The sequence below is a fragment of the Impatiens glandulifera genome, chromosome 2 (genome assembly GCF_907164915.1).
Source record: "Impatiens glandulifera chromosome 2, dImpGla2.1, whole genome shotgun sequence".
Lineage (NCBI taxonomy): Eukaryota > Viridiplantae > Streptophyta > Magnoliopsida > Ericales > Balsaminaceae > Impatiens > Impatiens glandulifera.
The window spans coordinates 44,976,092-44,992,560 of record NC_061863.1 but is presented as its reverse complement, the minus strand read 5'-3'; the positions used below and the strand labels follow the sequence as shown (position 1 = coordinate 44,992,560).

General features: G+C 34.8%; 1 protein-coding gene across 1 annotated transcript; it reads right to left on the bottom strand.

The window, feature by feature from the left end:
* Positions 1-11,004: 11,004 nt before the first annotated feature.
* Positions 11,005-14,592, bottom strand: LOC124927449 (transcription factor bHLH35-like). Its single transcript, XM_047467856.1, has 5 exons — positions 14,500-14,592; positions 14,242-14,428; positions 13,867-14,154; positions 13,622-13,792; positions 11,005-11,298 (listed from the first exon to the last, which is right to left on the bottom strand). Exons 1-5 carry the CDS (start codon positions 14,577-14,579, stop codon positions 11,212-11,214), a joined length of 813 nt encoding a protein of 270 aa, XP_047323812.1. The 5' UTR covers positions 14,580-14,592; the 3' UTR covers positions 11,005-11,211.
* Between the last annotated feature and the right edge of the window lie 1,877 nt (positions 14,593-16,469).

Below are 16,469 nucleotides of genomic sequence, written 5' to 3'. Positions count from 1 at the left end.
ATTGCAATTCAAGCTCCTGAGAAGGTATCTGAAGCAAGAGGTATCGTTGATCTTATTTTGGATTAAGTGAAAGTTCTTTCTGCTGAAAAGTTAGAAGTCTATGATTCCTGGTGTACTGAGAGGTTGTCCTCTAAGTACAACGACTCTCTATCTAACGCTGCCATAACCAAAGAATGGAAGAAGAGAGTGGCAAACGAGAAGAAAGTCCTGAAATGGGCAAGAACTTCAGATGTGGGTAAAGCTCTGAATAAAAGAGAACTTGTGGAAGCTTGCATTCTTGGAAAAGCTCTGTTTCCAATCTATGAAGCCAGGAAAGCTAACTTCAACCCTGATGCAAAAGGAGCTGATGTTGAAGCAAAAGTGTTGAAAAAGTTGAATGATATCATGGAAAGCTATGTTTCTTCTACGTCTAGATACATTCATGGCGCCGATTGCTCAGGCGCAGTACCTCTAAACGAAGAAGAAGCAATGGATATTCCAGATGCTGATGAATCAGATGTTGCTCTCCTGATCGAATTCGGGAATCTTTCTGCCGAAGAGAGACGCATTCTAGATCACCCTATCCAAGGAATTTCGAATGAAGAAGAAGGAATGGTGAATGTTCAAGAGCCTGAACAAGCTCTTGAGACAAATGTTGAAGAAGTGATCATAGAAGATGTAGCAGAGGAGGCTTTGAAAGCTCCTATTGAAGAAGATGTGACTGTAACCCCTGTTGCAAGAATAGAGGGTGTTCAAGAGAAACTGGCCGAGGTCACTCAGCCAGAAACTGCAAGAACTGAGGGGGAACCCTCTAAAGAGAAAAATGATGAAGAAGAAAGTTCCTCATCTGAGGAGGAACAGGATGAGCAACCAACGTTTGTGAAGTCCCATGTATTTCCCGAGGGTGTTGTGGGAAGTGTTCACGAAAACATCAACATTCCCCGTCACTATTCTGGAAATCTGCTCGAGAGATTTGAAAGGGCACAAAAAGAAATTGAAGAAGAGGCACGAGATAAATCTGCTAAAAATGCTGAAATGAATCAGCCGGAGCAATCCTTGCAGGTTCATACAAACTTTGAGCCTATTCAAAGTATGGCCGCAGAATCTGAAGAAGTGTCGTCTCACGAAGGGTCATCTGCTGGAGGAAATAAAATGTTAAGATCTATGAGGTCTATGCTCTCCTCAATGCAGAAGACTATGTGTCAGTCAATGAACTCAAGGGAAGAAGAAAGAGAGAACTTTTGCAATATTTTCAAGATCCTAACTGAGCTGGATAAGACCTTGAACATGAATACTTATGAGACCCATGTCTCGAATGTAAAGTTTTCAAAGTTTGAAAAGGAATGCTTCAGCCGCCAAAGTGAATTATTTGACATTGAGAGGCATATCAATGATGAACGGCACAAGGAAACATTAGAGGAATTCAGTTTGGTGAAGAATCAGCTGGTAGAAATGCAGGGTTGCATGAGCAGAAACGATAATGAACGTCAAGCATTTGCTGAGACCATTGCTAGGAAGTTTCAATCAAAGGAGGATGCTTTAGGCAATGCTGAAGGTGCTCAACCTCGACCAATTCAAGGTGAGTCAAGCAGAAGGAATGATGGTGTGTCAACCGGGACAAGATCCAGGCGGGCCCCAAGTACTGATGACAATCCTAGGCCAACCAAGAGAGGTGGTGGTCGAAGCGGTGCTGAGCGTGGAGGAAGAAGTGGTGGTGGTCGGAGTAGGCTATCCAATGTCGATCAAGGTGGACGTGCTAGTGTTGGTGAGCGTGGAGGAAGATCGAATGCAGGAGGTTGTGGTGGTCGCGGCTATCCTCATTTCATGAACATGCTTCCCGGGCAAGAGATGAGTTCAACCGATCCTCGAGTGAAAAGGGAAGAACAATGATCTCTCTTCTTTTACTCTGCTTAACTTTATTGAACATGGTTTCTTGATAGTTTTTCGAATACTGGTTCTTTTTGGATGAATGGTGTAAGTGAACAAGGTGTTTGTTTATTTATTGGATGAATGCATGTCTTGATATATGTATGTAGGTTTGCAATTTCTTCATCAAAAATGGGGGAATTGTTGGGTCAAATTATTTTGACTAAGTGTTGAATAATTTACCCACTGATATTTTGATGATGAAATAACTTATGAGTTTTGATACAGGTGTATTGAGACAACATGTTACTAGACTTGGATCTAATGAGGGTCATTAGACCGATCTTGATTTTCACTCGCATAAAATTAGACGCACAGTCTAACTCATCGGAGTTAGATGTGCAGTCTAATAGACGTGTAAATTAGACGGACGGTCTAATAGGTACACGGAATTAGACGCAAGTCTAATATATTCGGAATTAGATGTGAGTCTAATGGAATTAGACGTACAGTCTAACTCATCGGAGTTAGACGTGTAAGTCTAATAGATGTAAAGAATTAGACGGATAGTATAATGAATACACGGAATTTGATGTACAGTCTAACTCATCGGAGTTAGACGTGTAGTTTAATATACTTGTAATTAGACGGGTAGTCTAATTGATTTTCGGAATTAGACGGGTAGTCTAATTAATGAAAGTTAGACGTGCGTCTAACTCCTTCAGACAAGTCTGAGGTAGAACCGGAATTAGACGTGGCAGTCTAACTCAGTGGAGTTAAACGTGCCGGTCTAATGATTATTGTAATTAGACGGGTAGTCTAATTAGTGAAAGTTAGACGTGCGTCTAACTCCTTCAGACAAGTCTGAGGTAGAACCGGTATTAGACGTGGCAGTCTAACTCAGTGGAGTTAGACATGTCGGTCTAATGATTATTGTAATTAGACGGGTAGTTTAATTAGTGAAAGTTAGATGTGCGTCTAACTCCTTCAGACAAGTCTGAGGTAGAACCGGAATTAGACGTGGCAGTCTAACTCAGTGGAGTTAGACGTGTCGGTCTAATGGTTATTGTAATTAGACGGGTAGTCTAATTAGTGAAAGTTAGACGTGCGTCTAACTCCTTCAGACAAGTCTGAGGTAGAACCGGAATTAGACGTGGCAGTCTAACTCAGTGGAGTCAGACGTGCCGGTCTAATGGTTATTGAAATTAGACGCGAGTCTAATTCTATTAGACCAGGCGGTCTAATAGACGTTTTTCATTAGAAGGAGTTGACTTATTTCATTAGACTGATTTTCACAAATCCGTCTAACTGAAATACGTCTAATGCCAGGTTTAAGTAGTACGCTTGAATCTAGCATTTCTCCTACCCACGTGCTATAGTTGTACCCTACTTCTGCTCCACTTTCTAGTGAAGATTAGTACAACAGCTATATGTATCCAATCAAGGAATGCCACGTAAGAGAATTTTCCTTATATTACCCGTTTTGCAGGTACATCCCTGATGGAATATTCGGTGCACTACCAGTTCTGTACGGCCACGATCCTTGTGCTCAAAACCTGCTGTGTACAATGGAGGCTTTCCAATGGAAGAGTGGCACGTATCATTCTTGAAGATTTGACCGTTAGTTCCTGCTCAGTATTTAACAAATCCTAAGGACAACGGACAATCTGCCGAACGAACAAACGAATACAAACGAACAAGCAAACTGATTTTGCAGAGAGAGAGACTACTCAATCATCTTGCTTACTGAACATATTCTGTGAAGCTTCTTTCTGATTGTACTGTGTGTGAATCGAGAGAGAGAGCTAGAATAAAAAAACCTTTAGCTGAGTGATATTCTTCATCTTGTAATTGAACAGAGAGTGTTCTGTTCAATAGTGAGCTAAGTGTGTGAAAACTGTGTTTGATTCTCATCATATTATAGTGAATCCTTCCGGTGGTTGGAAGAAGGGGTGACGTAGGAGAGTTTCTCCGAACATCCATAAACAAACTGTTGTGTTCTTCATTTCTGTCATCTTTTCATATTTCATCTTGTGCTTCAAACTCAAGTAGACAATTCTGCCTTGAATCTGTTTCAAGTGTTTACACAAGTTTGCATAGAATAGAAAGAGATATTAATCCCTAACAGGATTTCTATCAAACCGTTTTTCATAAGCCTTCATCCTTAGCTAGACCCCCGTCTCTAACGATAAAGCCGATCATATCACTCTCCTACGTCACCCCTTCTTCCAACCACTGGAAAGATTCACTATACTTCTTTGAATCAAATACAGTTTACTGGCTAGCTAACTGTTGAACATAACAGACTCTGTTCAACTTACACTATGTTTAAGACTATCACTCAGCTAGACAGATTTTGATTCTCTCTTGAACTTGAAGATATACAAATCAGAAAGTGCAAGAGTATGAGATTGATGGCAAGTAAGTCTTGTTAAATTAGTAAGTCTGATACGCTTGTAGAAAATTGTTTCTCTCTATTGTACGATATCTATGTCAACCATTATTCTTGAGGATCTATAAATAGAAGACAGATGCCAGCGGTCAAATCTTCTAGATGGACACGTGGAAAGCGCCCATTGGAAAGCCTCCATAGTACAAGAATATAGCAGGCTCTGTGCACAAGGATCATGACTGTACTGTACTAGTAGTGCTCCGGATATTATTCTAAAACTGTCCTTTACTGAACAAGTAGTGGAGGAATATGCACATACGTGGCATTCTTTCATTGGGTACAGATAGCTGGCGTACTGGACTGCACAGATGAGTGGTGCAAGAGTAGCATACAACTAGTTGATGATGGGTAGACGGATGCTAAGTTCAAGCCCTTGCTAAAGCGAGGCATTAGACGTGCTCCATTGGATTGCCAAGTCTAAGGAAGTTAGACGCCCACGTCTAATAGCGAGATCCATTAGACCACCAAGTCTAATGGAGTTAGACTACACGTCTAACTACGTATCTATTAGACTGCACGTCTAACTACGTATCTGTTAGACTGCACGTCTAACTACGTATCTGTTAGACTGCACGTCTAACTACGTATCTGTTAGACTGCACGTCTAACTACGTATCTGTTAGACTGCACGTCTAACTACGTATATGTTAAACTGCACGTCTAACTACGTATCTGTTAGACTGCACATCTAATTACGTATCTGTTAGACAGCACGTCTAACTACGTATCTATTAGACTGCCTGTCTAACTACGTATCTGTTAGACTGCACATCTAACTACGTATATGTTAGACTGCACGTCTAACTACGTATCTGTTAAACTGCATGTATAACTACGTACTTGTTAGACTGCACGTTTAACTACGTATCTATTAGACTGCCCGTCTAACTAGCAACACGTATAATTAGCCTGTTTCAAACTAAGTCTAACTTAGCATATTTTTAATGCACCTGCACAAAAACATTTAAACGACTTAGATTCATTCTTAATCAAAGTTTTACTAATACATTATTAAAATAACGTTAGTCAAAATAATTTGACCCAACAATTTCCCCATTTTTGATGATGTTAAAACTTTGCACAATTAATAAGATAAGATAACCACTCATCAAATTAAAATAAGAATGACATTTGTTCACAAAATTCAAAAGTAAGTTCCAAAAACCAAATTTCAAACACCAAGTTTAGAAACAAACAAAAATAATTTAAAAGAAAAGAGATTATTGTCCTTCCCTTTTCACGTTTGGATCAGCAAACCCTTCACCAGTCAGGAGGTTGCAAAATTGATGGAGGAGAGCACGACCACCTCTTCCATCACTTTCACCACCCCGGTCACCACCGCGACCTCCATCTCTTTTGGTTGGTCTGCAACTTCCTTCATCAACAACTTTTCTTTTGTTTGTCGAAGCACCTCCTCTTAAGCTACTGCTTCCACCTCCTCTTGAGCTTCCTCCACCCTTTTTAACATTATCAACATCAAGAGCAATAAGAATTTTCTCTTTATGAGCGACATCTTCAGCATTTTCCACGGCTTAAATTGATCTTGCAAAGGAATCAGCTTGTTCCATACGTTCAGCATTAGCTCTATTCATATGATTGGTTAACTCGACCATTTGACCTTGAACAAGATTCATTTTAGCCATAACTTCCTGATGAAGATCCAGGTTAAATTCCCTTTCACACTCAAACCTTTCAGACTGTCTTTTGAAGAAGTTCTTTTCGAATTTGGAATAGGTGTTATTGACGATGTTGATCTCATAAGTGTTCCTCTTCATGGTCTTCTCCAATTCTTTCTGAGTTGCGAGAAAGGAAGAGAATTCTTTCTTGTTTGAAATGTGACCCTTCTCGAGTGTTGACATTCTAGACTGCAAGTCCAGCATAATCTTGTGAATATACTTCATCATCTTTGCCATCGAGTTTAAGTTCTTTGCACCTTCAAAGGAGATTTCTTCAGCAGATGACATCTCTGGAGGGCTGGCTGGAGCAGTTCGAATGGGACTAACATGAGTATGGGCCTGCATAGAGTGCTCTGGTTCATCTGCCTCAGAATCATCCTCAAACTTTTCTTCATCTCTGAGAATATCTTCACACACCTTAAGAATTTATTCAGAAGGTCCTTTGGAGTAAAAAGGAAGATCAACAACTTTCTCGAAAATATTTGCAACTGTTATTTTAGGAGAGGATCAAGGAGATGGTGAGCCGGGAATGAAGCATTGTGATAACGTTAGACCTTGTGACGAATTATCATTATTGTCTTATTCCCCTTTAGCGGAAGAACTCTTATTAGACTTGTTTTCTTTCGATGGTTCCCCCTCAGATTGTGCCTCAATAGGCTGATCAGCCTCTGTCTCTTTTTCTAGAGATTTCTCTATTTCAAGAACAGGGGATTCCAGAACATCTGATACTTGAACCATCGTTTTAATAAGTTCATCTATATTCTCCTCTTCTTTAGTGATTAGATCAGGTTGAACTGGATCCTGAGTCTGATCAATACTGGGCTGAGCAATAAGGCATTTTTCTTGCAACTGACACATTCTCTAGTTCAATAAGGTGAACAACAACTTGCTCATCTTCCGGTAAAGTCAACATTGCATTTGTCACCAGTTCCTTACTTGATGAGGAGAATCGAAAGGGGGATAAAACCTCTAAGTCGGATATGTTGGTGACTAATAGAGGAAGATCAAAGGATAATAGAAGTGGTTCGAGCAGGGGCAAGTCTAGAAGAAAGTCTAGAGCTCCAAAGAAGGATGGTGCTTGCCATTACTGTGGCAAAATGGGTCACTGAAAAACGAGTGTTGGAAATTTAAAAATGATAAAGATAAGGGTACGGTGAAGCCCAAAGAAAAAAAGAACAGAGTGCAGATACATCTTCTTATGCTTCAGATGGTGAACTGACATATACTTCTAATTGTCAAGACTCTTGTCTTAGCACATCTTCTAATGAAACAGCATAGATTGTTGACACAAGTGCCTCATTCCATCTTACTCCACACAAAGGTTACTTCCAATCCTACAAAGTTGGTGATTATGGTGAGGTTCGTATGGGTAACACTGGTGTGTCCAAGATAGTTGGTCTTGGTGATGTTAGAATCGAGACAAATATGGGTTGTTTCCTGACATTGAAAGATGTAAGACATGTTCCTGATTTGAGAATGAATTTCATTTCATCAGGAAAGCTTGATGATGGAGGCTACCATAATGTTTTTAGTGGTGGAGCATGAAAGGTAAGCAAGGGTTCATTGGTTGTTGCACGAGGTAAGAAATGTTGTTCCTTATATAAGACACATTTGAAAATTGTCTATGATGCAGCATATTCTGTCATGATGGAGTCATCTTCTGAGTTGTGGCACAAGAGACTAGGTCACATTAGTGAAAAAGTGTTGAATGTTTTAATCAAGAGGAATGAGTTGCTGAATCTCAAGGATGCTCATCTTGAAAATTGTGAGCATTGCTTGAAGGGTAACAAAAACAGAGTCTCCTTTAGTAAGTCGAAAGTGGAACTGAAATAGAATGTCCTTGATCTGGTCTATACAAATGCTTGTGGTCCTATGAAGATTAAATCCATAGGTGATGTTTCTTATTTTGTAACCTTCATAGATAATGCATCTAGGAAGGTTTGGTCTTATGCTATAAAGTCCGAGGATGAGGGTGCGGTCAGATAACGGGGGAGAGTACATAGGCTCATTTGATGATTATTGCAAAGAGCAGGGTATTCAACATGAACAGACTGTGCCCAAGACTCCACAACAAAATGGTGTGGCAAAGAGGATGAACAGAACAATGCTGGAACGGATGAGGAGTATGCTCTCCCATGCCAAGTTGGCTAAGCATTTCTGGGCTGAAGCCATGAGCACTGCAGTGTATGTGATCAATCGTTCTCCCTCCAAGCTATTGAATAATAAGTGTGCAGAAAGTGTCTAGTCAGGTAAAGATGTTAATTATGACTATTTACGTGTTTTTGGTTGCAGAGCTTTTGTGCATGTTCCAAAAGATGAGAGGTCTAATCTAGATGCAAAAATCATGCAATGCATATTTTTGGGTTATGGTGATGAAAAGTGGGGATACAGGTGTTATGACCCAGTTGACAAGAAGGTTTTGAGAAGTCGAGATGTGGTATTCCTTGAAGATCAGACTATTGAGAATTTTGAAGATGGTGAAAAGCTTGATGCATACATACGTGACCTTTCTGGTCTTGAGTTGTTTCATGATGTTGAGGAGACAAGGCCACATGTAGCTTTAGACTCAGATAGTGATGATGATGTTCCTCAAGGTCAAACTGTAGGCCATGAAAATGATATTGATACTGAAATTGATCTTGGTGATAATGTTGAGGCTAATTTTGAAGTTCAACAAGAAGGTGAAAATCAACAGAATCAACAAACATAGGTACTTAAGAGGTCTACTAGGGAGAAAAGATCAAGTTCTAAGTACTCTGCTATTGAGTATGTCCTTCTAACTGATTGTGGGGAGCATATATGCTATAAGGAGGCTCTTGAGGATGCTAATAAGAAAGAATGGCTAGCTACCATGGATGAAGAGATGAAGTCATTGCTGAAAAATGGCACATATGAACTGGTTGAAAGACCAAAGAACATAAAAGTATTACAAAATAAATGGATGTACAAGATCAAGCAAGAAGGTGATGATAGCAAACCAAGATACAAGGCTAGGTTGGTTGTCAAAGGTTTTGGCCAAAGGCATGAAATCGATTATGATGAGATTTTCTCACCGGTAGTGAAGATGACTTCTATCCGGGTGATGTTAAATCTAGTTTCTTGTATGGATCTTGAGGTTGAAAAGCTTGATGTCAAGACTGCATTTCTCTATGGTGATTTGGATGAATATGTTTATATGGAGCAACCTGAAGGTTATAATAAGAAAGGTGAGGAAAGCAAGGTGTGAAAACTTGTCAAAAGTCTGTACGGTTTGAAGCAAGCACCAATGCAATGGTATCTTAAGTTTGAGTCGTTCATGACCATCCATGGGTACATGAAGACATCTACATATCACTATGTCTTTGTGTAAAAGTTTGCTTCTAATGATTTTATTATACTTCTCTTATATGTTGACGACATGCTGATTGTTGGGAAAGACAAGCTCAAGATTGCCAAGTTGAAAAAAGATTTGGCTAAGTCTTTTGAGATGAAAAAATTGGGTCAAGCAAGACAAATTCTTGGAATGCAGGTTATTCGTGATCGGGTGAAGAAAAAGCTATGGTTATCTCAAGAGAGAGATATTGAGAAGATTCTAAAACGATTCTTTATGGACAAGGCAAAACCAGTTGCTTGTCCATTGACTACACACTTGAAAATAAACAAGACAGTGTCTCCCAAGGATGAAGAGGAAAGACAAGAAATGTGCAGTGTTCCATATGCTTCAGCAATAGACAGTCTGATGTATGCAATGGTCTGTACAAGACCGGATATAGCTCATGCGGTTGGAGTAGTTAGTCGTTTCCTTTCAAATCCCGGTAAGACACAATGGGAAGTAGTTAAGTGGCTGATGAAATATCTTCGAGGGACCTCCAAGTACGCTTTGTGTTATGGTACTGGAAAGCCACATGTTTAAGGGTTTTCTGATTCAGATATGAGTGGTGATATTGACACAATGAAATCAACTTCAGGGTATTTGTTTACCTTTGGAGGAGGAGTTGTATCATGGCAGTATCGTCTACAGAAATGTGTTGTTTTGTCTACTACAGAAGCTGAATATATTTCCATTATTGAATGTTGTAAGGAAATGAGATGGATGAAAGAATTGTTGAATGAAATAGGCATTACACTAGACAGGTTTGTGGTGTTTAGTGACTCACAAAGTGCTATACATGTGAGCAAGAATCCAAGTTTCCATTCACGTTCAAAACACATCCAAAAAAGGTACCATTGAATTCGTGAAGTGCTCGAGAAGAAGGAGTTATACTTGGAGAAAATGCATATAGATGAAAAATGGTCAGATATGATGACAAAGGGCTTGTCAAGAGGTAAGTATGAGATGAATGTTGTGCCAAAGCCGGAATGGTTCTGACAGGAGCGTCACGATGATGAATGTTTATAGCAACATTCTCCCATGGCTAGGAAGGGAGAGAATTGTTGAGGTGTTCTTTGCCATTGCGGACGAGTTTTAAATTATGGGTAAACGGGTCAGAGTTTTCTATTATAAAAACGGGTTAGAGTATAAATACTTTTTTTTTGGTATTTTTCTCATAACAAAGTAAGGTTGAGAGAGAGTGAACAGAACTAGAGTTTTTTCTACTTTTTCTTGTTTTTTAGCTGATATAGAGTGAGAGGTTGGGAGAGCTTTTGATTATGAAAGATTTTAATTATTCATAGTGTAATCACTTCTTTCATTTGAGAGCAAGACATACGATTTGAAAACTAATTTATTACAGATTTGATTTTTAAGAAGATCCGTAGTTTTGCTATTGCAAAACCCAACATCCTGAAGATCTTCCCAAAAAGAAGAGTACATAAACCATTAAATGTGACCTAATCTTACAAATAATAATGGTCCTACCATATTTGGATCAAGTAAAACTTCATTTTTCCCATTCTTTTATTATAACTTCTCAAAACCTTAGTTTATATATTCTCATCATGACTAGGAATCAGATTATGTCATTTTTGGCGTATGAGTGGTGACACTAGCTTGTTGTTTCATTGAGTTTATGCTTGAAGACAAACAAGGTTCTTTCTTAATTTCTTCACTAGGGCAACAACAACAACTGACAGTTGTTTGCAAATGATACAATGTTATAAAACATGTTTCCTCAAAAGATGCAACCACAAAGAAATTAGAAGAGTTTAAGTAGAAAGAAAGTGTAGCTAAATTTTAGAAAATCAAACGAGACTGGATTAATTGGAGAAATCTGGTGTGTTGGTTTAGGCAGGTAGGTCATGATCCAACGGTTGTCTTGATCAGATGCTCATTGGGCTGTCTGGATCATTAAGAGCTGCAATGGCTGTCTCAATCTTACCCTTCAAATACTCCTCTTCTTCTTCGGACTGTCATTGTAAAAAATAAATCATAAATTTGTCTATATTAGAATGAGTAATGATCGGGTACGGTATATAAATAGTGTCGAATCACGTGACATTGAAGTAAAATTTTTATTTTTATTTTTCAATTTTATTCAAATGATGTCGTATCATTCTCAGACACCCAAGGACGAATAATGATAAAATTATGGATAAAACGAGATTAGAGAAATGTCTTTTTTTATTTTTAAATTAGATAAAAACAATAGTGTATTAAATTAAAAAAAAAAAGAAATTAGGATGTAATATCAAACGTGTACCGTAAAAAAAAATTGTTCGAGTGGACTTGAGCCCTACATGTGTCCGTTCTGCCGACACCATTAATGCTACTAAATTTTTGCTTATATTAGAAATTTTTGCTTTCTATCCTTATTTATATTAGAATATATCAACTTTAAACTCACTAAATTAATTCAAACGCAAGGGTGATTCTTAATAGGCTAAAAGTCACCATTTTTCTCTTCTTTTTCAAGTTTTAGGCATATTTTTTCAATTGAAAACGGTTATAAATCTTAAAATATATATAGTGGTAAAGTTTATTCTTTATTTTCCATTTACTAAGAAGAATTCGATTTCCCACCAATAATTGTATTCACATTTATTATAATTTATAAACAGGGCTCCACACCCCAATAATGTTTAAAAATATATATTTTTAAAGTAAACGACATAACAGCTGTAATTATTGATTAGAAAAGAAGAAACTTATAAATAAACCCCTTATACTATTATTAACATTTGATATTTTCCCTCAATTTCTTTTCTCTTTTTTGTTTATATATTAAACTTGTATATATTTTAAAAATAATCTAACTTTTGTATGGTTGGAATTAATTGAATGTAATTTCAAATAATTTATCTAAAAATATTATAATATCTTTTATTTTATCTTATAGTTTTAAAATTGATAAAAATTAAAATTTTGAAATTTTTTCTTAAGAAATACGTACGTGTATTCATTTTAACTCTTATCTCTTAAACTATTTGAGTAAATTAAAAATATGTCAAATTAAAGTATGATATAATTGTGAAGTTATCCTTTAAAAAAATATTCAGTTCAAAATTTAGTCATTTCAACATAAAAGTCAACATTTTATTTTATTTTATTTGTACTATTAAAAAAAACCCACATGTGACTAAACCTGTTTTACGCGGCTCATTTACTTACCCACCAAAATGATTAAAACAACTCATTAAAATTTCCTATACCTTAAGATCTTATTTGATTTGGCATGATTAAAAAAAAAAATTATGAAACTAAAATTTAATACGATTAAAAGTGAATTAATTTTATTAGTTACTCAAATATTATTTTGTATTACAAAATATAAAATAAGTTAAATTTTAATATTTAGTTTGATTAATCAAATAATTTGATAATTAAAAAAATAAAAAAGTTGAAGGGTCAATATAGTTGAATTTATATCTAGCAAAAAAAAAAAACTAATTAGAGGTTTTGTTGTATTTTACAAAAATAGAAAAATAACTTATTTAATTTTTTTTAATTATTTCAAATATCATAATATTTTTTATATTTAAATTTTTTTATAAAAATAAAATAAAAATATTTTAATTAATAAAAAAAATCAAGATGTTGACGTATGACTTCTTAGTACTAGCAAACATAATAATTACATGGGAACCCTACGGCCAGTAACCACGTGTTCACATTTAGAAACTAAATTATGAATTGATAGTGAAAAATCACAAAAGTTTTTCTAGAAACATAATTAAAACACATGGCTCAATTTTTAAATTAGAACTTATCAGGTCTCTAACTGTGATTTTGAATATTTTTTTTAAACTTTATCACTTGAGTTTTCTCATTATTAAAATTATACCTAAAAAAGTTCTAACTGGTTTTCAATGTCGTTAACTTATTATATACGTGACATTTATAAATAAATCAAAAATCTTATGAATGGATCGATAATCAAAGATGAATGATAAAGAGAGAGAATTTGATGAGGGAATGACTTGACATTGGTTGGAAAATGTAAAAGTGGGAAGAAAGAATTTAGTGAGGGAATTTGGTGAGGGAATGACTTGGCATCACCTTCATTGGTTGGAAAATGTAAAAGTGAAAGAAAAGAGAAAAATTATTTGATTTATTCTGCCAAGTCATTCCTCACCTAATCATTTCTCATAATCAAAATCCTAATTACGAAAAATCAATAAAATAAAACTCGTTTTTAATAACTTTAACAAGAAAGAATCTCGACCCGTAATTTGCAAAATTCGAAGACTGAATTGTAAGTTAAGTATAAAATTAGGGTTTATGGAGGATAACCTGGATAAAGACGGTCTTGAATAGTCTGCCGGAGAAAGCAGTTACATTGGCAGTGATAACTTTGAGCTTTAAAGATTCGAACACCTCGCAAATCTTCACCATTGTGTCTGCTCTTTTGGTGCACGTTAGGCTAACAACCGCCGTCTTCTCCCCCATATACGACACCCTTAACTATTTATTTATTTATTATTATTATACTCATTATTAATATATATCAAATTAAATAAATACAAATAAAAACCCACCTCAATAACGTCAATTGGGAATGAAGGTCTATTAATAATAGACGTTGTTCCAGAATTAGAGGAATAATCATTGGTTTGATCAATTCTTTTATTCCTCTTCTTCTTATAATTATTATTTGATATAGAATATGTGGGCATTTCTTGATCAAATTCATAGCTATTGCTCTTCTTAATTATCGTCGATTTCTTCGTCTCTAGATCTGCAATCTCCGCTCGAATCCTCTTCTCTTGATTCTGTAACTCCTCAATGTATTTAATCGCGTCTCTTACTATCGACGCCCTATCCATCTGATTCAAAAAACTTATAACTCAGTGGTAGAACACATAAATTGATATCAGATTTTCATTCATCAAGATTCATGCATATATATGTACCTTGGTAATGTTGGGTACAACTTCCCTCAAGGCGTAGAGACGCTCGCTGAGTTTCTTTCTCCGTTTCCTTTCCGACTCGATGTTTTTCGAGTTGGCAGCGCCACCGATAGAGGGCGATTGGGTTCCGTCCGGCGAGCTGGATTCGTAGTAACCGCCGCTGGCGGTGATAGCCTCCTCCAAACCCCAGCTGTAAATTTAATCTTTTTAAAAGAGAACGTGACAATGATAAATAGTAAATTCAAAAAGTGAATTGGATACCTGTCAAGCTCCTCTGTTTGGAAGATGAACTTTTGAGTCTCCCAGTAATTCTGATACTCGTCACCAATATTGTTATCCATGGCCGCGTTTACTCTCTCTGGATTGTAGATGATGATGATCAAGTGAGGGAGAGAGAGGTTGAATTTATATATATGGAAATGGAATGATTATAGAGAGGAAAAGAGAAAGAAAGAGGCTAATAATAAAGTAACACTAACAATAATTTAATTCACCAAAAATCAAATCTAAGCTAATAGTACTCAACACGTGTGCTTAAGGTATCTCTCTACTTCTAACCACTAAACCAACCACTATGATATATATATAAAACATTATGAAGTTAATATCTATATATATAATAATGCTTAACTTTTAAAGTGTTCGGATGACCGGTCGAGAGAGTTGTGGTTAATTTGGATATATATGTGAAAGAAAATGGATATTTGGGTCGAATTGTGGGTTAACCCGCTCATATATATATATATATATATATATATAACTTTTAAAGTGTTCGGATGACCGGTCAAGAGAGTTGTGGTTAATTTGGATATATATGTGAAAGAAAATGGATATTTGGGTCGAGTTGTGGTTAATTTGGATATATATGTGAAAGAAAATGGATATTTGGGTCGAATTGTGGGTTAACCCGCTCATATATATATATATATATATACTTAAAACGGTTAAAAATAAAATTTAAAATGTTATATATGTGTTTCGAACTTACAACCTAACAAAACAAATATAACTTTTTAACCAACTAGGTTAATAACACTTTATATTTTAAATTTAACACTAAATTTGATGAATGCGAGACATTTTAACAATATATGTTCAATTTTTTAACTAACTAAAATATAAAATGAATCAAATATTTGATTGACTAAAGTGAAAGTGTAAGGTAATGAGATGAGAGATATAAACATTAAATACATATTACTTATTAAATTTATTGTAATTATATTTTTATTCGCGTGGGTACAAAATTTTTCCTAATTATTGTTAGTTGTTTTTAATATATAACTTAATCCAATTTATTATATAACATAATATATAACCTTTTTTTTTACATTATGGGATTATTTTAAATTTAGAATTGTTTTTTATTCTAAATTATTATTATTTATATAATTTGATTTGTATTTATTTAATATATATTTAAATAGCTATATTTTAAATTAAAAAATACATTATAATTTTTTTTACTTATATTTGAATGATCTTATTTGATATTCACTTTTTATATTTTGTTTTAAGATCATATCTAGTTATTTTAGAAATTTTATATCTATTAAATCACTATTAGTTTATTCATTAAATTATTAATTTTATCTACTAAAATATTTTATTTTATTTTTATTAAATATAAATGTTATATATATATATATATATATAAAAAACAATTAATAATTCAAATAACCAACAAATCTAAGAAAATCTCAAATAAATAAAAAATCAATCAAACTCTTAAAAAAGTTGATTTGAAATAAAATAATAATAAAATTTTATGATTGACATCTAGGGTTTGTTTCAGAAAAATTATGATTGACATCTAGGGTTTGTTTCTCGGGTTTTATTTGATATTTTTTTTTAAAAAAATTATTATTTGGTAAAAATTAAAGAAAAATTAGTTTTTAAAATTAGAAAACTAATTTATCCTTTAAGATTAGAAGATATGATTTAAGTAAAAAATTTGTAACTGAGAGAGAAATGATAAAATTTTGAATAATTTTGGTATTTAAATAGATAAAATTATTGATTAGATTATCTATAAATATTTAAATTTTAGAATAAAAATTGGATTTTATCTCGATAACCAAACATCAAATAAGCCCTCGTCAAGTATGCATTATAAAAATTAATATTGTTATTATTTTTTTATTAATGGATAAATATAATATATTTTATACATATAGTCAAGTTTTAATATAATATTTTCTATATCATGCCTAATTGTGATTGTAATATAT

Bases quoted from the DNA above. Each gene is read 5' to 3' on its own strand.
- LOC124927449 (XM_047467856.1), bottom strand. From the start codon at position 14,579: ATGGATAACAATATTGGTGACGAGTATCAGAATTACTGGGAGACTCAA. The intron at 14,429-14,499 runs GTATCCAATTCA...TTAAATTTACAG, and splicing joins CAAACAGAGGAGCTTGACAG to CTGGGGTTTGGAGGAGGCTA. The intron at 13,793-13,866 runs GTGGGTTTTTAT...ATAAATAAATAG, and splicing joins TCCCAATTGACGTTATTGAG to TTAAGGGTGTCGTATATGGG.